Source organism: Festucalex cinctus, chromosome 18, assembly GCF_051991245.1.
Source record: "Festucalex cinctus isolate MCC-2025b chromosome 18, RoL_Fcin_1.0, whole genome shotgun sequence".
Taxonomy (NCBI): domain Eukaryota; kingdom Metazoa; phylum Chordata; class Actinopteri; order Syngnathiformes; family Syngnathidae; genus Festucalex; species Festucalex cinctus.
The window spans coordinates 2,734,480-2,750,334 of NC_135428.1; the positions used below are offsets into that span (position 1 = coordinate 2,734,480).

General features: G+C 40.1%; 1 protein-coding gene across 3 annotated transcripts in view; it reads right to left on the minus strand.

Moving 5' to 3' along the window:
* The window catches only part of med13a (mediator complex subunit 13a), a 101,046-nt gene that overhangs the window by 42,002 nt on the left and 43,189 nt on the right, over positions 1-15,855 (minus strand). For all 3 annotated transcript variants that reach the window (XM_077504769.1, XM_077504770.1, XM_077504768.1), the window contains exon 3: positions 8,047-8,215. In XM_077504769.1, the coding sequence (XP_077360895.1) occupies positions 8,047-8,123 (77 nt within the window). In that variant the 5' untranslated portion in view covers positions 8,124-8,215. The remainder of the gene's footprint in view (positions 1-8,046; positions 8,216-15,855) is intronic.

Genomic DNA, 15,855 nt, shown 5'->3' on the forward strand with positions numbered 1-15,855 from the left:
AACATCACATGGCATGTCTTCTCACATCGATGTCACCCACAGACAAACAAAGGATTTAGGAAAGTAATCCCTTTGTATACTGTTGTGTGCAATCCTACAATATCTGTGTGAATGTACACACACACACACTCAGGCAGACAGCTAAAGACATATGCAAAATATATTATGAATCAGCAAGAACATGGTGAATCACGTGGGAAAAGTAGGAGAAGCAAAAACCCAAATAGTCTATCAAATCAACGAGGGCTGGGTTCAAAATATCAATATATCGATACGCCTTTTCATATCCCAATATCGATACATAAACCATGGATTGATATATCGCTTATTTTGCTTTTTTTCTAGATGGCCCTGGTTGATCTCCTTTGCGCTGCTGCCACCTGCTGGCCGTTTGTGTAATAACTACCATTTCTGCCACCGTTCTTTGCAGTTGAGAGGCTGCATCAAAGCCTTCTGTATGCTCTAGCATTAAAAACAAAACAAAACGTATAAATACGTCTTTGGGACACTTACAACATAAAAAAAAACGAATTTACACGTTATTGGGAGCAAATGAGTTAAGGAAATCTCTAACTGCTAATTTCATTCTGTAAGCATATGTTGAGACTTTTGTCATACATACAATACTGGATTAAAACAAAACCGTAACTGCTGAATAAAACTACGATGAAAAATATGTGACTGTTTTTCGTTAAAAAGCCTCCCCGTGGGTGCATTTGTGATGTGCTATTGCAACATAAGCACTTGTTCACGTAAACCTTAAGCAATGGTGCATCCTAATCCAACAATCCACCGTCTAAGCTGCTATAAATGAACACTCTTTATATTTTCTGTCTCGTGGGATCGCTGCTTTACTGCCAAATGAGTAGCATTTTCCCTAACCTCCATCTGTATAGTGCTTTATTCCCATTTGAGGCAGCTTGCTTGTACTCTTTAGATGCTGAAACGAAACACTTTTGTGTCCCGGTTTGAAACAATTTTTGTTTGCTAATGTGAGGCGTTTATACAAGTCTCACGGGGAGATTCAATCAGTATTGTTACAGCGTGTTTGCTATAAATGACGAACATTTAGGAGAGTATACGTTTGCCACACAGTTGCAAGGGCAACGTGAAACTCGTCAAGTGAATAAGTCAAGAGATCCTCAAGAGAGTGGTGGCTGACAATGGAGGGATGGGGGCATTAAAAAAAAAACAAGGAGACTGCAGAGCTGTGACATTCCTGAAATGTTTGTCGGGCTTGGTGTGTCCACGGCTAAGAGAGGCGCTTCCGCTGAGGTGAAGACCACTTGCTCACGACAACAACGACACGTGCTACTTGTACGATAAAGAGGCAGACGTTCATCTCGACATTTTGCATTAGGACGCACGGCTGTCACCTCTGGTTTCAAGTGTTCAGGGAGAGCTACCATTTGCTTGCTTTTATCATTTGAGGCAAGTTTTGACCAGTTGTGTGGTGTAGAACAGCATCAGTGTATCTGGAGTTCGAGCTTCTTACAGATAGGATCAGCATAAATAAAAGTTTTGACAAGGAATTGGTGAAAACAGACACCGGAAGTTACTAGCCCAGGGGTGTCAACCATAAGGCCGGCGGGCCGGATCAGGCCGGCAAAGGGGTTTAATCCGGCCCGTGAGATGATTTTGTAAAGCAAAAAAAAAATTAAAAAAATTAATGTCGGACTAATTAATCAGACGGCCACAATCAACATATATAAAATTGTAACTTCACAAGCAGTCCTTGTACGGGGGAATCGTCCTGGATGTCATTATTTTACACACAACTTAAAGTTACGGTTTGCTTAATTATAATAATAATAATTATTATTATTATTATAATTATTATTATTATTGTTATAATTATTATTATTAATAATCATAGACCGATAAACGTGTTAAATACGACACAAATTCAATTACTGGTAACACAAATAGATATGACAAGGATTAGGATCCTTATAACGTCATTAACTGAACCACGCAATGCATTCTGGGAACAATATATATGCAAAACAAGTCGATTTAACACCCCCCAGAACTCAGTGTTGCTGCGTTCCATTTACATTTGCATTATTTTTTGGAACAATATGATTATAGTTGAGCTCCGTAATTTAGGGCTGGGACACAAATGGGGAAAATATTTGACAGCAATCGTTTTTAAGTTAATATACAGTTTTTTTATCGATGCGGCCCACTTGGCAATATATTTTCCTCCATGCTGAGCTAACATGAGTTTGACACCCTCACTTGAAATTGTTGTTTCTCTGTCGCGATAATTCCATATTACAAAAACTTCATGACCCCAAGAATTCGAACGGTTGTGTGCTCCAAATTCCAAATGTCAGCAACCAAATCCAGCCTAGGTCAGTTTCACGGAGTAAAAATGAAATGTATCTTGAATGCACCCACAAAAAAAGTTGAAACTCTAATAACGCCTTAGTTTTTGAGAGAAATGAAAACCTGACCCGTCGAGATTCAGATCCACAGGTTCCTCTTGAATTTAGATGTGAAATCGCTGCAACACAATGCAAAAACTGTCCTTTTCTATTAAATACTAATTGTTCTTTTATGTACCGTGACAAAAATAATCTCCAGCCTTAATGGGGGCACCTGTCCAAGATGATATAACCTCCCCTACCGTCAAGCCACCTGACCACTGGGAAACACTGTGCTGCCAGCATAGCACAAACACAGACACACAAAGCCACAGGAGACGTGCCTGCTTCGACCTCGACTCAATGTTTACACAAGGGACCGGTTGCTGGAGAAAACAATAAGCCAAAACTCTTAAGGCCAGCAGGTTTTTAACACACATACACGCACAAATCTTGATGACTTGGAATTGATTTCCCTCAGCCACAAATGCAGGAGAGCCTCTTTACACATGTCAGATTAAAGCTGGAAGGCAGAGAAGTCTGCGAAAGGAGGAGGAATGCAATCCTCTTGAAGAATATCATACCTGCACACGGATACAGAAATGGAGGTAATACCGACAACAACCCCAACAGCGTGTCAGATTCCAGAACGCTCCTGTCACGCCCAAAAAGAGACACAAACGACACATCCACTAATGTGCCGGCTAAAAATGACCTCACCTTGACATTCATGTGGAACCAATCTTATCTTGTAATTGTGCTTATTACCATTTTCAACGAGCTCATCAGCCATTATGTTTTGCAATTAGAGGTGCACCGATCACTATATTCCGGCCAATCATCAATAACCGATCTGATAACCGAGTGTTCCAATCTTATTTTATTGGAAAACGTTGAACAATTAGCGGTGAATAATACTCAGCTCAACTTCCTTTATACAGATATGGGTTGTTTTAACTGCACATTCATTTGCTCTCTTAAATAAAAATGAAAGAAATGAAAGGATGTCAATGCTAAAATGGGTTCGTCTTAACCACAATCTTACTGCAAAGTCAGTCGTATGTGGAACAATATTGTGAGATTAAAAAAAAAAAAAAAAATACTTGAGAACTTAACATATTCTCCTCAAATGTCTTCATTCTTCAATGAATGACATATTTTAAAGCTTTTTCCATATATAAGGCGCGACAGTAGAGGCTGGGGTTACGTTATGCATCCATTAGATGGTGCTGCGCTAAAGGGAATGTCAACAAAACAGTCAGATAGGTCAGTCAAACTTTATTAATAGATTACAAGCCAGCTTTCTGACAACTCCATTCACTCCCAAAATGAATAAACAGCTGTTTTATTATTTTCTCTGAGGTAAAGTATTAGCATTAGCTAGCGATCCAAGATGGCGGGATCTTCTGCGCATGCACGCATACCGATCGTGCAGGGTCACCGATAGCGTCTTGAGAGCGAGACCTGTTGCGGCTCAATATAGATCCATATATAAGGCGCATGGTCAGCTTTTGAAAAAATTGAAGGCTCTTAGGTGCGCCTTATAGTGCGGAAAATACGGTATACAATTATTATTATTATTGTTAATATGACCTGAATAATTATGACGCATCTTTTCTTATATAAGGTAAACTTAGCTGAACGCTAATGGTCATAACATTGAAAACACATGCATATGCATATGTACATGAAATATTAGAAATACTGCACTGTACATTAGCAGAAAGAGCAGCAAGTCATACGGCCCTGTTGGAAAGACTAATGAATTACAGGAAACAGCCAGGGGTGAAGGATATGTTCCCCTTTCCTGGATGTCTTACATGTGTTGCGATTGTTTCAAAGCACATTATTCCTCGCTCTTGTTGGCTTCTCTTGGAGACTGCATGCTGGTTGTTGACACACGCATGCTTGTATGGCCGCCTCCCTCTGTGTTTGTCTTGTGCTCGGAGCATGGAGGGGATAAATTTAGCGCTTTAGCCCCAGACTGGAGGCAGTGGCCCTTTATCCCGCGCTGTCCTACTTAACAAGAGTGCCGCTTGCCGCTTCTGCCTGCCACAGTGCACTGGGACGCACACAAAACAACACCTCCAAACACTGGACACGGCAATCCCAAAAAGACCATTACAATTACACTTGAGAAGATTTGGTTAAATGTTACATGACTTGATTCCGTCAAATAAAAAGAACACATTTGTTCAAACACAAAATGAAAACACTCTTTTTACTGCAGTCCTGCCGGAGCACATTTTATAACTGCTGCTTGAAATACACGGCACATATCGGGGCAGGCAATATGATATCCCTTTTTGTCCCGATCAAAACAGAGACATCAAAAAAAGACGACAGGATGTAACGTTGCACGAGTTGTCGGAAAACGCGGCCAATTAGGAGCAAGTTGACGAGTCGGCTCTGGCCAATCGGGTGCGAGCATCTCGCTTCACCTTGGAAACACGCCATCCCAGGGTGCGTTTCTCTGCTGCCATGACGACCAAGATGAGCTCTCCCTTGTCCGGTCCCCCTCTCTCCATCACTCTCCCTGTTTTTCGCTCCTATTTTCCAAAGCCAGTCGAGCTCACAGCTTCACTTGGAACAACCTCGTTGCACTACTTGGAGACACTGCACGCCAGACAAAGAATGACTCTCACTTGTAAACAGACGCTGGTGCATTTTTTTGCAAACAATGTGCTTTCACAAAAAACTGCAAAACCTTTCCATAATATTTAATTGGGTACAACGGGAGTCGTACTACTTATACTACTTAGTGCCGCATACTAAAAGATAAAGGACTATAGTGTGGCGTGGGAGATGATGTAAGCATTTCAACAGAGGCTCAGGGCGAGGGTTAAGGTTATGAACACTGTCAGCTGGCTCCAGACTCCACCAACTGGAGACTTTGGATGATTAACGGGGAGATGTGCGTGTGCGTGTGTATGTGGGGGGTGGGGGTCTTTTCAGCGTGTTCCATCGGCAGATGGCAACTGAGCAGCCCAACCCAAATCTTAAGTCTATTTTTACTTTCCAAAGTGGGGAAGGGTACATAAAATAGATTCGCTACATGTTTTCGGCTAAATAAAGACTGTTGCACATTATTCCAAAATGATACTTTATCCTGGCCATGAGACGGCAATTGACTTTACCGTGGCACGCGACAAGCAGCTCCTTTCGGCATTGTTCGGGCAAGATAAGCGAAATGTGGGTAATGTCGTCACATCTTCCTTTGGATTTCTCGGTCAGGTATTTTCAGGACGCCGATGTTTCTCTTTGAAGCAAGCAAAGGAGCTTTAAATTTTTTAGTGACGGGTAAGCTATCTTCACTCCCTCATTATGCAAGTTTGTCCAAAAACAAAAAGGAAATACGCATCGCTGTCTGCTGCGAGAGAAGTCAGGAAAAGACAGTCGCCTCACTCACTTCGACCGATTGTCGACAAAACCGAAGTTTTTGGACATTATTCATGTCAAGAAGGGTAAGAATGAATTTATATTAGGCCTTCCTCTTAGTTTCAATGTTCTGTTGACAAGAATCGTAAATAGCAATTCAAAGAACGTGTGGACGGTTAGCTACCCAATGCTATCATTAGCCTTTGGCTAAAAACAACAATGGAGAACATTACCTTAGTGTTGACGTAATAGTTTCTAGTCATTTTTGGAGTATTTCAACTGGTCGTGTGTGCAAAGTTTGATCTGTTGGCATTTATAGTAAATAGCAAGTCAACAAACGTGTGGACGGTTAGCTACCCGGAGCTATCGTTAGCCTTTGGCTAAAAACAACAATGGACAACAATGTGTGTGGTCTTCCACAAAGCTTGATCCAGTGCAGACATTTTTCGTAGTTTGAGGGTTTAGGGAAGGGAATAATCCGGACAGTGTCTCTCTTACACAAGTCGTGACTACCGCAGGACGCCATTTCGTCGATCAGAATAACGTCTCTCTCTTATACAAGCCGTGACTACAGCGTATAACCAACCATTGTTATTGATTTTTTTTTTTTCTTGGCTTTGGACAACCACGCAACGCACTACCAGGAGCTGGATTGCTTTTGTTTGTCCGCAGCAAAACGCACATGCCGTCACAGACATGGCATCTTGCGTCGAGATTGGTTTACTAGGCCATGCGAGCGTGATTTACGGTAAAGCCAATTTGAGGACACAACAGAATATGATGTCAAGGAATTTAAAAGCAAAGCGCCAAAGGAAGGCGTCGTGTCTGTTAAAATTCCAGTTTGGCTGCCACACATAAAAAGAATCAGAACAACATCCTTGACAACAAGTAAAATTCAGGGTGGTTGCACCACTAGTTATAACCTGTCCAGTCTGTTCTGAGACAGCACAAGGGGGTGGAGGGAAGGGTGCGAGTGAAAGAGAGACCGAGAGAGTGAGTGTGTTCCACAGTAGAGGAAAAGACTCATTTTTTATTTTTTTTTCTCCTCTTGGCTGGGGCTAGTCTCTCTTCGTTGCACAATGTAACAGAGCTAAACAAGTCATGAATGTCGCAGCTTGCTCTACTTTGCATCATGTTGCCCATTATTTCATCTTATGCTGATTAAGTTCCCCATGCAGGAAAAAAGTGGCACGCTGTTCGCATAAGGGGGGGGGGGGGACAAAAAAAAACAAACAAACAAACAAAACAAAAAAAAGACACGTGTCAGTGTGCACGAAAGATTGTTTCTGCGTGGCCCCATCAACTGATTGGGGTATCTGGAAACGGCAAGATGTGTGAAGTGATAAAGCCGTAGATATTTTTGCATAATTGTTGTAATCTGACCTGTGAATTATTGACATATGTTTTATAACTTGTGTTCTTTTGTTTATGTTTTTGTGAACGCTAAAGGGATTTACACGTTAAAGTGTGAATTAATTTAACAGCTCTAGTTGAAGCAAATCAACTCTTCCATATTAATTCATGCTTCATTTGCCTTAGCGTAACTCTAAACTTATAAGACGAAAACAATTATGCATAGTTTATTGTAGTATTGATTACAGATGAATTAATTTCGTATGTTACATGGGAAGAGGACCTTGAAAGAATAATCGCATATGAAATTACGACCGCAATATTGAGGGGGGTTGGGTGGATTCACAATTACATAATTTCTTCAAAATTGTTCAGCCCAACGCACAAATGCAAGTGAAACAACAACAGAACCTCTTTCTCTCATCAAAACAAGATCATATTTGTGTGTGTCCCAAGATGACCTACTGGATCAGCGTTGGGGCCAAAACCTTTTACGGTAACATTAACGTGCTATGCAGCCTGATCCATTCATAATCCTTCCGTTCACCTTACAGTGCTATTGCTTTCAATAATGCATTATTGCACCACAAACAAGCTGCAGGCAAGCAGCACACGTGATTGATATCAACTGACAAGGTAGGAGTAATTGCAGACACTTTCGGATTCAAATAATTCTCTATGAGTGAGCAGCAGAAAACATGTTTTCAAATGGAATTTGACAACATGGATTTGTAGCACTTGAAATAAAACATCACCGTATGTTTAGATTCATGCTGCTGAGTGTGCACTGTGCAGCTTAACCTTAAACAAATCAACGCAATAAAACTGTTAACCTTGTGTCATCGAAAGCCCTGCGCAACCCGCTGAGCTGCATCAAACCACGTCGCGGCCCGACAAGCAAAAACAAATCTAGCCAAAATAAAAAGCGCAGCGCGCTGACACTAACCTCTTGTTGATCGGCTTCTCATCCTTCTCGTAGGGCTTGACGAACCACTTGCCGATGCGCACAAAGCTGCGATTCATGAGGCAGCGCTCCAGCAGGTTGTGGATGGCTTTGAACAGCAGCGTGCGGCACTCGTAGGAAAGACCGTTCTCCCAGAGTCCATCGTCCTCAGCTGGAGGGGAGAGAGATTTATTTTTAAGACCATTTAAAAATCATCATCATCATAAGGTATTTAAAAGAGTTTATGCGGTTCGCATTCTGACTGCATAAAACACATTTTGCAATTAGAAAATGCAATTTCTGGGGCTAGATCGTGGAATGATTAGGAATAATATTGGATGGTATTGGAATATATTGAAGTTGGAATTAAGTGAATTGGATGAATAATGAGGAAGTACATGGAATTTGTAGAATGTGGGAAATAATCGGGTATGAAATCGAGAATTGTGGGTAACGTGTGAATTTTGGAACTGAAAAGCGGGAAGAGCTCATGGTGTGAATTGGTGGAATATATTGAAGTTGGAATGAAGTGAATTGGATGAAAAATGTGGAAGTAAATGGAAAATGTAGAATCTCCCATTAAGAATAATGTGGAAAAATCGGGTCCGAAATCGGGAATTGTGGGTAAGCCGTGAATTTTTGAACTGAGAAAAATGGAAGCGGTCGTTGCGTGAATTTTTGGAATATGTCGAACTTTGAACGGCGAGAATCGGTTGAAAAATGTGGAAGTAGTAGCGTGTCAAAAAAGTGCGAGGAATAAAATGGAATAATAAGAATAACGGGAATGGTGTAGAATAACATTTGTGTGAAGGCCTTCACACAATTACATCGTGTTGCAGCAGCCACGGGGAGTAGACCAGCAGTTAACTTCATCCCTTTTTGGAGCTGCACATTAATTCAATCAATTAATGACATTAAATTAAAACATACAAGCAGGATTAAAAATTCAGGAGCATGGTGACATTTGAAAACAACACGAAATGATTATTTAACAAACACATATTTGGCAAGATGTGACGTTAAATAAAACTAAACTTAAATAAAAACTACCAGAAGGAGAATCCGGAAAATGTTGCTGAAGGCAATCTGATGATAGCGCCAACACCTTTTCAAAGGAGCAGACACTTGAGACTGGACGCCCAGACAAACCATTTGTCGGAAATGCAAAGCAGTGAGCCGTGTCTCAAGTGACATCTGAAACGCCATATCGAGCAAGCCATGAAAATGCAAGGAGTGTGCTCACTGTGACAGACAGATAGACGGCTCCAGGAGACACCTGCTGCTCCCCTGCTTTTAGGCTCTGGGAGTTCCCGTTGCACCCCTCTATATCTCTTTTACACTTTGTTTTCACTGCAGAAATAACTTTTTTTTTTTTTCTTAACTGTCTAAGGTTTCTGGGTATATTGTGTACATTATGCATCACTGAGGCTGCTGCATTGCACATACAGTGCATGAGATAGCTACAGTAAGAAGCAACAGAACCGGATGGCTAAATGAAGACGATAATAGTGTTGAGCTCATTCTCAATCGCACAGCAAGACAATGATATAAAACACTCTGCTTAAAGAACAAAGGAGGTCATCACGGCCGCCATTGTACTTTAGAGCGTGACATATTTTTCAAATCACGTGAGGCTTGCTCCCTTCCTTGTCAAAATCAAAAGCCAAGAACTGGAATTCGGTTGCGGCTCTTCGTAAAAAGGGTAAGAAGAGTTTCGCCAGTGCTTTACAAGCCTGTAAATGTTATGATCATTTTCAAGTTGTTGGAAAATAATATACACGTGCATAACGGCACATTGGTCGGTTATGTTTCACATCTCCATAATGTCTACGCAGGATGCCTCTGATGTCATGCACACTATGAAATAAGTGGTTTATTATGAGTAAGGAACCACATGAAGCTTTAATGTGTGCGGAGGGGTAGTGAGTGTGCCAACTTTTGGCTTAAAAAGTTGAGTTAAGTCTGGTGTATAAGAACATGACGTTCTATTGTAATGTCACAACGCTGTGCCCTGAATGCAGATGTGCAGCACTGTGTTACTCATCATGATTCTATTATGATAAATCACTGCAGTTCGACGCCGTATTAGGGCCACATAGAAATATATATTTTTTTAGAGGGCGGGGGCAATATGATGAGAAAAAAAAAAAAAAGTGGCAAATTTGCCACTTTTTAATATGATGAGAAAAAAAAGTGGCAGATTTGCCACTTTTTAATATGATGAGAAAAAAAAGTGGCAGATTTGCCACTTTTTAATATGACGAGAAAAAAAATATAAACTGGCAACTAGTATTTCCTTGTTTGAAAAAAACGACCGTAAGTACATTTTAACGAGTTCTTCCACCGTAGACATTTTGTAAACAGTGGCAAATTTGCCACTTTTTTTCTCGTCATATTAAAAAGTGGCAAATTTGCCACTTTTATTATCATATTGCCTCTGCCCTCTAAAAAAAAAATTATATATTTCTACGTGGCCCTCATACGCCGTCGTACTGCAGGCAAGTCATGAAGTAAAAATAAAAATGTAAAATAAAATAAAAATAAATATATATACATATATTTTGATAGATATATATGATTTTTATTCATTATTATGTAAGCAGGAGCATAACATGACTTATTTCACCTGCAAAGAGTGTAAATATTGTGCGAAGATTACTTTTACTTTACATGACATTACAGGAGCAAAAAATAAACAGACGAGAGTATGACAACTTCCATCGTGCGGAGAATGAAAACATATCACCAGAACCATATCACAAGGACAAACAGCCTGCACTGACTTGGCTGCTGGATGAGCCATTGCTCACATCTGACAGGATTTGCTGTCCTTTGATTCGAGTCTCCAACAAACACGAGCATCCGAGAATGCTGTCTCTGCATGAGAACCGTGACCCACTCCTTCATGTCAGCTTAGTGTGCGCAAAGGAAGCCCGAGCCACATGAATCAAAACGTCCTGAATTATTAACTGAAACTTTGGCTTGCCACTGTAATGCATCAGTAGTTAAAATACATTTTAAATGTCAGTGATGAAAAAAAAAATACCGGTTACCGGTGTCAAGCACATTTTGAAGGGATGGTGGAGAGCTTTATGGGCATAATTTCGACAGCTCTGACAAAAACACTCACATTTCAAATACGAGAAAAGTACAACAACCTCAGGTGAAATGCCAAGTAAGGAGCCCGCCCAGTGAATTTGATGGCAACATTCATTTATCGGACACAGACAACTCCAGAGATTTGCACAGGAATGCAAAAATATTGGAGAGAAGCCAAAACAATTGGCATGGATGATGTATTGCAATTTTGACTCAATGAATGTATTTCAATAATTAGTATTAAATAATGATGGCAGAATGTAAAAAGTGGACTCTGAAGTGCAACTTATGCCTGACAGAGAGGAAATGGTATGGTTGGAAGCACCACAGTGTTGTTCTCAAAAATATTCGCTGAGGTGGAGTGGATTAAAGTCTCTTCTTTCATCAGGAAAAAAAAGTATGTTTCTATCTGTTTCCGTTTTGCAGCAATTAGCATTAGAAGAGAGCAAAGTTTCTTCAGTTTTCACAAATCTATTTATAAATTATAAGTAATTGAGCTTTTTTTCTAGATGGCCCTGGCTGAGTTCCTTTGCTCTGCTATCACCTGCTGGCCGTTTGTGTAATAACTACCTTTTCTGCAACCGTCGAGAGACTGCATCAAAGCCTTGTGTATGCTCTAGCATAAAGAAAAATAAACGTATAAATATGTCTTTGGGATACTTTGAACATTAAAATAAAAACTTATTTACACGTTATTGGGAGAAAATTAGTTAATATGATATGTTTAATGGAGAAAATAGCAGTTTCATTCATTTGCTTGATTTATGACATATTTCCACCCATTTTGGCAAGAGACTCCCACCCCGACAAACATCGAATTTCAAAGGAAAATGAACATTTGATTGATTATACATTAAAAAGGTTACTTTACTTTGAGTGATTAAGCAGCTGGCTTGACCAGATACCTTGCAGGAAAAGAGGGCAAAAAGTCAACAAGAAAAGATAGCAAGGCCCCCCGAGGGACTGACAGGCAATGAAGAAAGAGGACAGGGTGGAAGGAAATATAAGCTTTTCGGCAATACTCCAATGTCGGCGTGATAGATCAATGAGACTGATAAGGTTCGAAAGCTGTAACTGAGGAAAAAGCTGCAAGGCTCCAATCTAAAGCGAACCAGATTATACATTTTGATTGAGCTTGTGGAACTTCTTCTAGTCCATATTAAAAGTGGCTCTTATTCAAAAGTGTCAGTCTCCTTAAAGTTAATGCCTTTTTTTCTGCTTTCATGATCACATCTGCACTGCACCTCCTCCATGTCACAGCCGCTTTTTCAGCACAGGCAGCTGTTTTAAAAAAAAAAAAAAAAAAAAAAAAAAAAAAAAGTTGCCTGATTTAGAGTTTATTCATGATGTTCGATACCACTTTTTTCCAGACTGGTTCCACTTTTTTCCCCAGACGGTGCTATTGACGCCATGGTGACTTAAAATGCAGGAGGGAAAAAAAGTTTAAATAAATAAATAAATATACAGCAAAATATGTCTTAATTTAATGGCTAATAATTAGGGATATAATGATATCCAAACATCACGATACGATATGAAGGTCACGATACGATAATTATGACGATATTGTGGGGGTGTTGGCGATATTTTAAAAAAGATCACAATATTTAAAAAAAAAAAAGCTCATGCTAAAAAAAAAAAGCACAATAGTGTGCTTTTGTACATAACAGCAATGCATATAAACCATCTACAATCTCTCATAACAATATTGAGACTTACTTGCTAATGCAAGCACACATTGATCGCTTCACAAGCAAATTAGCTTCCCCTTCATCTGACAATTAGCATAGATTTTAAACATAGAAGGCCAAAACATACCTAATGAAAATTAAATTGCACTAATAAACTAGCGACTAGAGGGTGCTAGAACTGCACAAATGTAAATCAACCTGACTTTTTTGAACAGATGTTTTCCTTTTAAATATTGTGAGCATGACGACGACGATATTGTGGTAGTTTTAATATCACGATATCACCATATTGCCCTTATCGTTAAATCCCTACTAATGATGTACAGTACTGTTGTTTTAATTATTAATATTAGTCAGAGTTGTAGTTGTGGTGTTTAATGCAAATGCAGCATTCAAAATGGAGATGAATTTGTCTCCATTAGTAGCTGAGGCCAAAAACTCTTGCTGTTTTTTGTTTTTGTTTTGTTTTGATGGCATGGTATGTTCCAAAAGATAAGTGGCCTCATTGAGACAAAGATTTATTGGCCCAACTGATGGCTGGGGTACTTTCATGTCGCTGCCTCCTGTGTCGCAGGCCCAGATGAGGTGACCTTTATAAAAGCTCTTAAGCGGATGCAGGGCAGCCCTGTTCGGGACAGCGCCACCTATTGTACTGCATGCAAGGACCTACAAAGCACAACTTGCTTTTTAGCAGCATTTGGCAGTTGAGTCATCCAAAATTCTTGATGCGTCCATCCGTTGAGGAACATGACAAAAGCTTTGGGAATTATTTTTAAGAGGTGGTCCAAGTACATATGAATTTGTTCATCTCTGCATATATGTATGCACTTATCGCAGTCGTCATTAAACGGCAAGTTTAATGCTTTGTGATCGAACGCGCTCATGGGGATTCGACCAAGCCCGGCCACAAGGTTTCCCCTCTCCTCTATTTCCTCCTTATCTGCAAGGGGAGTGAAATAAGCCGGCACCGCTCGACAAAGTCTCCATTACTAATTAATGAATATTTCCTGAGCAGAGAACAGGGACAGAGTGAGGGGAGCGACTGCACCCATGGGCCAGCGCAGCACGCATGGCCGACTCCCAGCGCTATGCCAGTCAAGAGAGATCCATCAGCCAGCACGAAAGAGGGAGATGCAGGAGAAAAAAATAAAAAATAAAAAAAAATAAAAAAAATAAAAAAAATAAAAAAATAAATAAATAAAAAGGAAACCAAGCAGGAGATTAGCCCTCGAAAATTGATCCCTCAGCTAGGACTGGACGATTAATCAATTATTCAATTAATCGATTTCAAATATCACCACTTTTTCCACCCCTAAGTATCTTCCTGAGTGACAAAATGGCAACACAGAAAGGTCTAGTTTACAGAAAATGTAGTGTCATACATTTTGATTTGACGAGAGTCTAACAAATCACGGTTGGTAAAGATAGATAATGGGGGGAAATTAAATCAAATCTGTAATTAGATTTTCTGTGTGATAAACATCTTGGATTTGATTTCTTACCACAAGCACAAAATCTAAAATACTGTATTTTACGTTTACCTATTAATCATGCATGGGTCTCACATCAACTTGTAAAAGAAAATGATCCAAGTATTCTCAGCCAAGAATGTATGATGTATCAATAACTACCATTGATAGACGGTAACAGTATCGGTGTGATAACAGCCAAGTGAGACAACGGAGACTGTCTGTATCCAGCATAGTAAAAAGTTGGGGAAAAAAATATCAAGCGTGGCATCATTTTAAAGGAAGTACCATGCCCACATGCACAAGTACAGCATTTCCAAAAGCTATTACGCTCTCTTTACCAACCAAAACATCCATATATCGTGCAAGCTGCAGAGTAAAAATAAAAATAAATAAAAGCGATTGCATAACAAAAAGTGTTATCGCATGTTTTTATGTTGCTGTAAACATTTATACACCAGGACGTAGAAGCTCTTTAAATGAAATCATAACAAAATTATGCTTATATGCGCATTTTTTTAAAGCGATCATTTTTATGGGTTTTACAACATACTTAAACTTGCTGGAATGCCCTTGCATGCGAAAGGGGAGGGGCTACAGTCGTCCAGCACTTTTCAGCCGTTGATTGAGCGCTGGTAGAGGACAGCAGAAGCTGCTGTCAGACACAGCTCATGCCCACGTGCAGACTCGATGACATCACACCACACCTCACTGGGGCCCACCTCTTACAGGTGCAAATATTTATCTAACAAACACTACAATATACTTGATGCTGGCACTTGATTGCATGTGATCAAATATGTTTCCATTCCAAATCGTTTACAGTCCATCCATCCATCCATTTTCTTGACCACTTATTCCTCACAAGGGTCACAGGAGGTGCTGGAGCCTATCTCAGCTGGCACTGGGCAGTAGGTGGGGTACACCCTGACCTGGTCACCAGCCAATCGCAGGGCACACGGAAACGAACAACCATCCACACTCACAAGCACACCTATAGACAATTCGGAGCGCCCAATTAACCTCCATGCATGTCTTTGGAATGTGGGAGGAGACCGGAGTACCCGGAGAAGACCCACGCGGGCACGGGGAGAACATGCAAACTCCACCCAGGAAGGCCGGAGCCTGGACTCGATCTTGCGTCCTCAGTACTGGGAGGCGGACGTGCTAACCACTAAATTTATAATATAATTATTATAATTTTGTTTAACTTACTTGCTCCCAAAAACGTATAAATATGTTTTATTTTAAATGTTTTAAGTGTCCCAAAGATGTTTTTTTTTTATTTTTTATGCTAGAGCACTTGTCTCAAACTCCAGTCCTCGAGGGCCGCAGTCCTGCATGTTTTAGAGGTTTCTCTGCTCAAACACACCTGATTCCTCAGCAAGCTCTGCAGGAACCCTGTTCATGATCCTCATTATATGATTAGGCTGTGTTTGAGGAGAGGAACCTCTAGTATATAATAAAAAAAAAAATAAAAAATAAAAAAAAAAAAATAAAAAAAAAGTATAAATACGTCTTTGGGACCTTTAGAACATAAAAAAACGTATTTA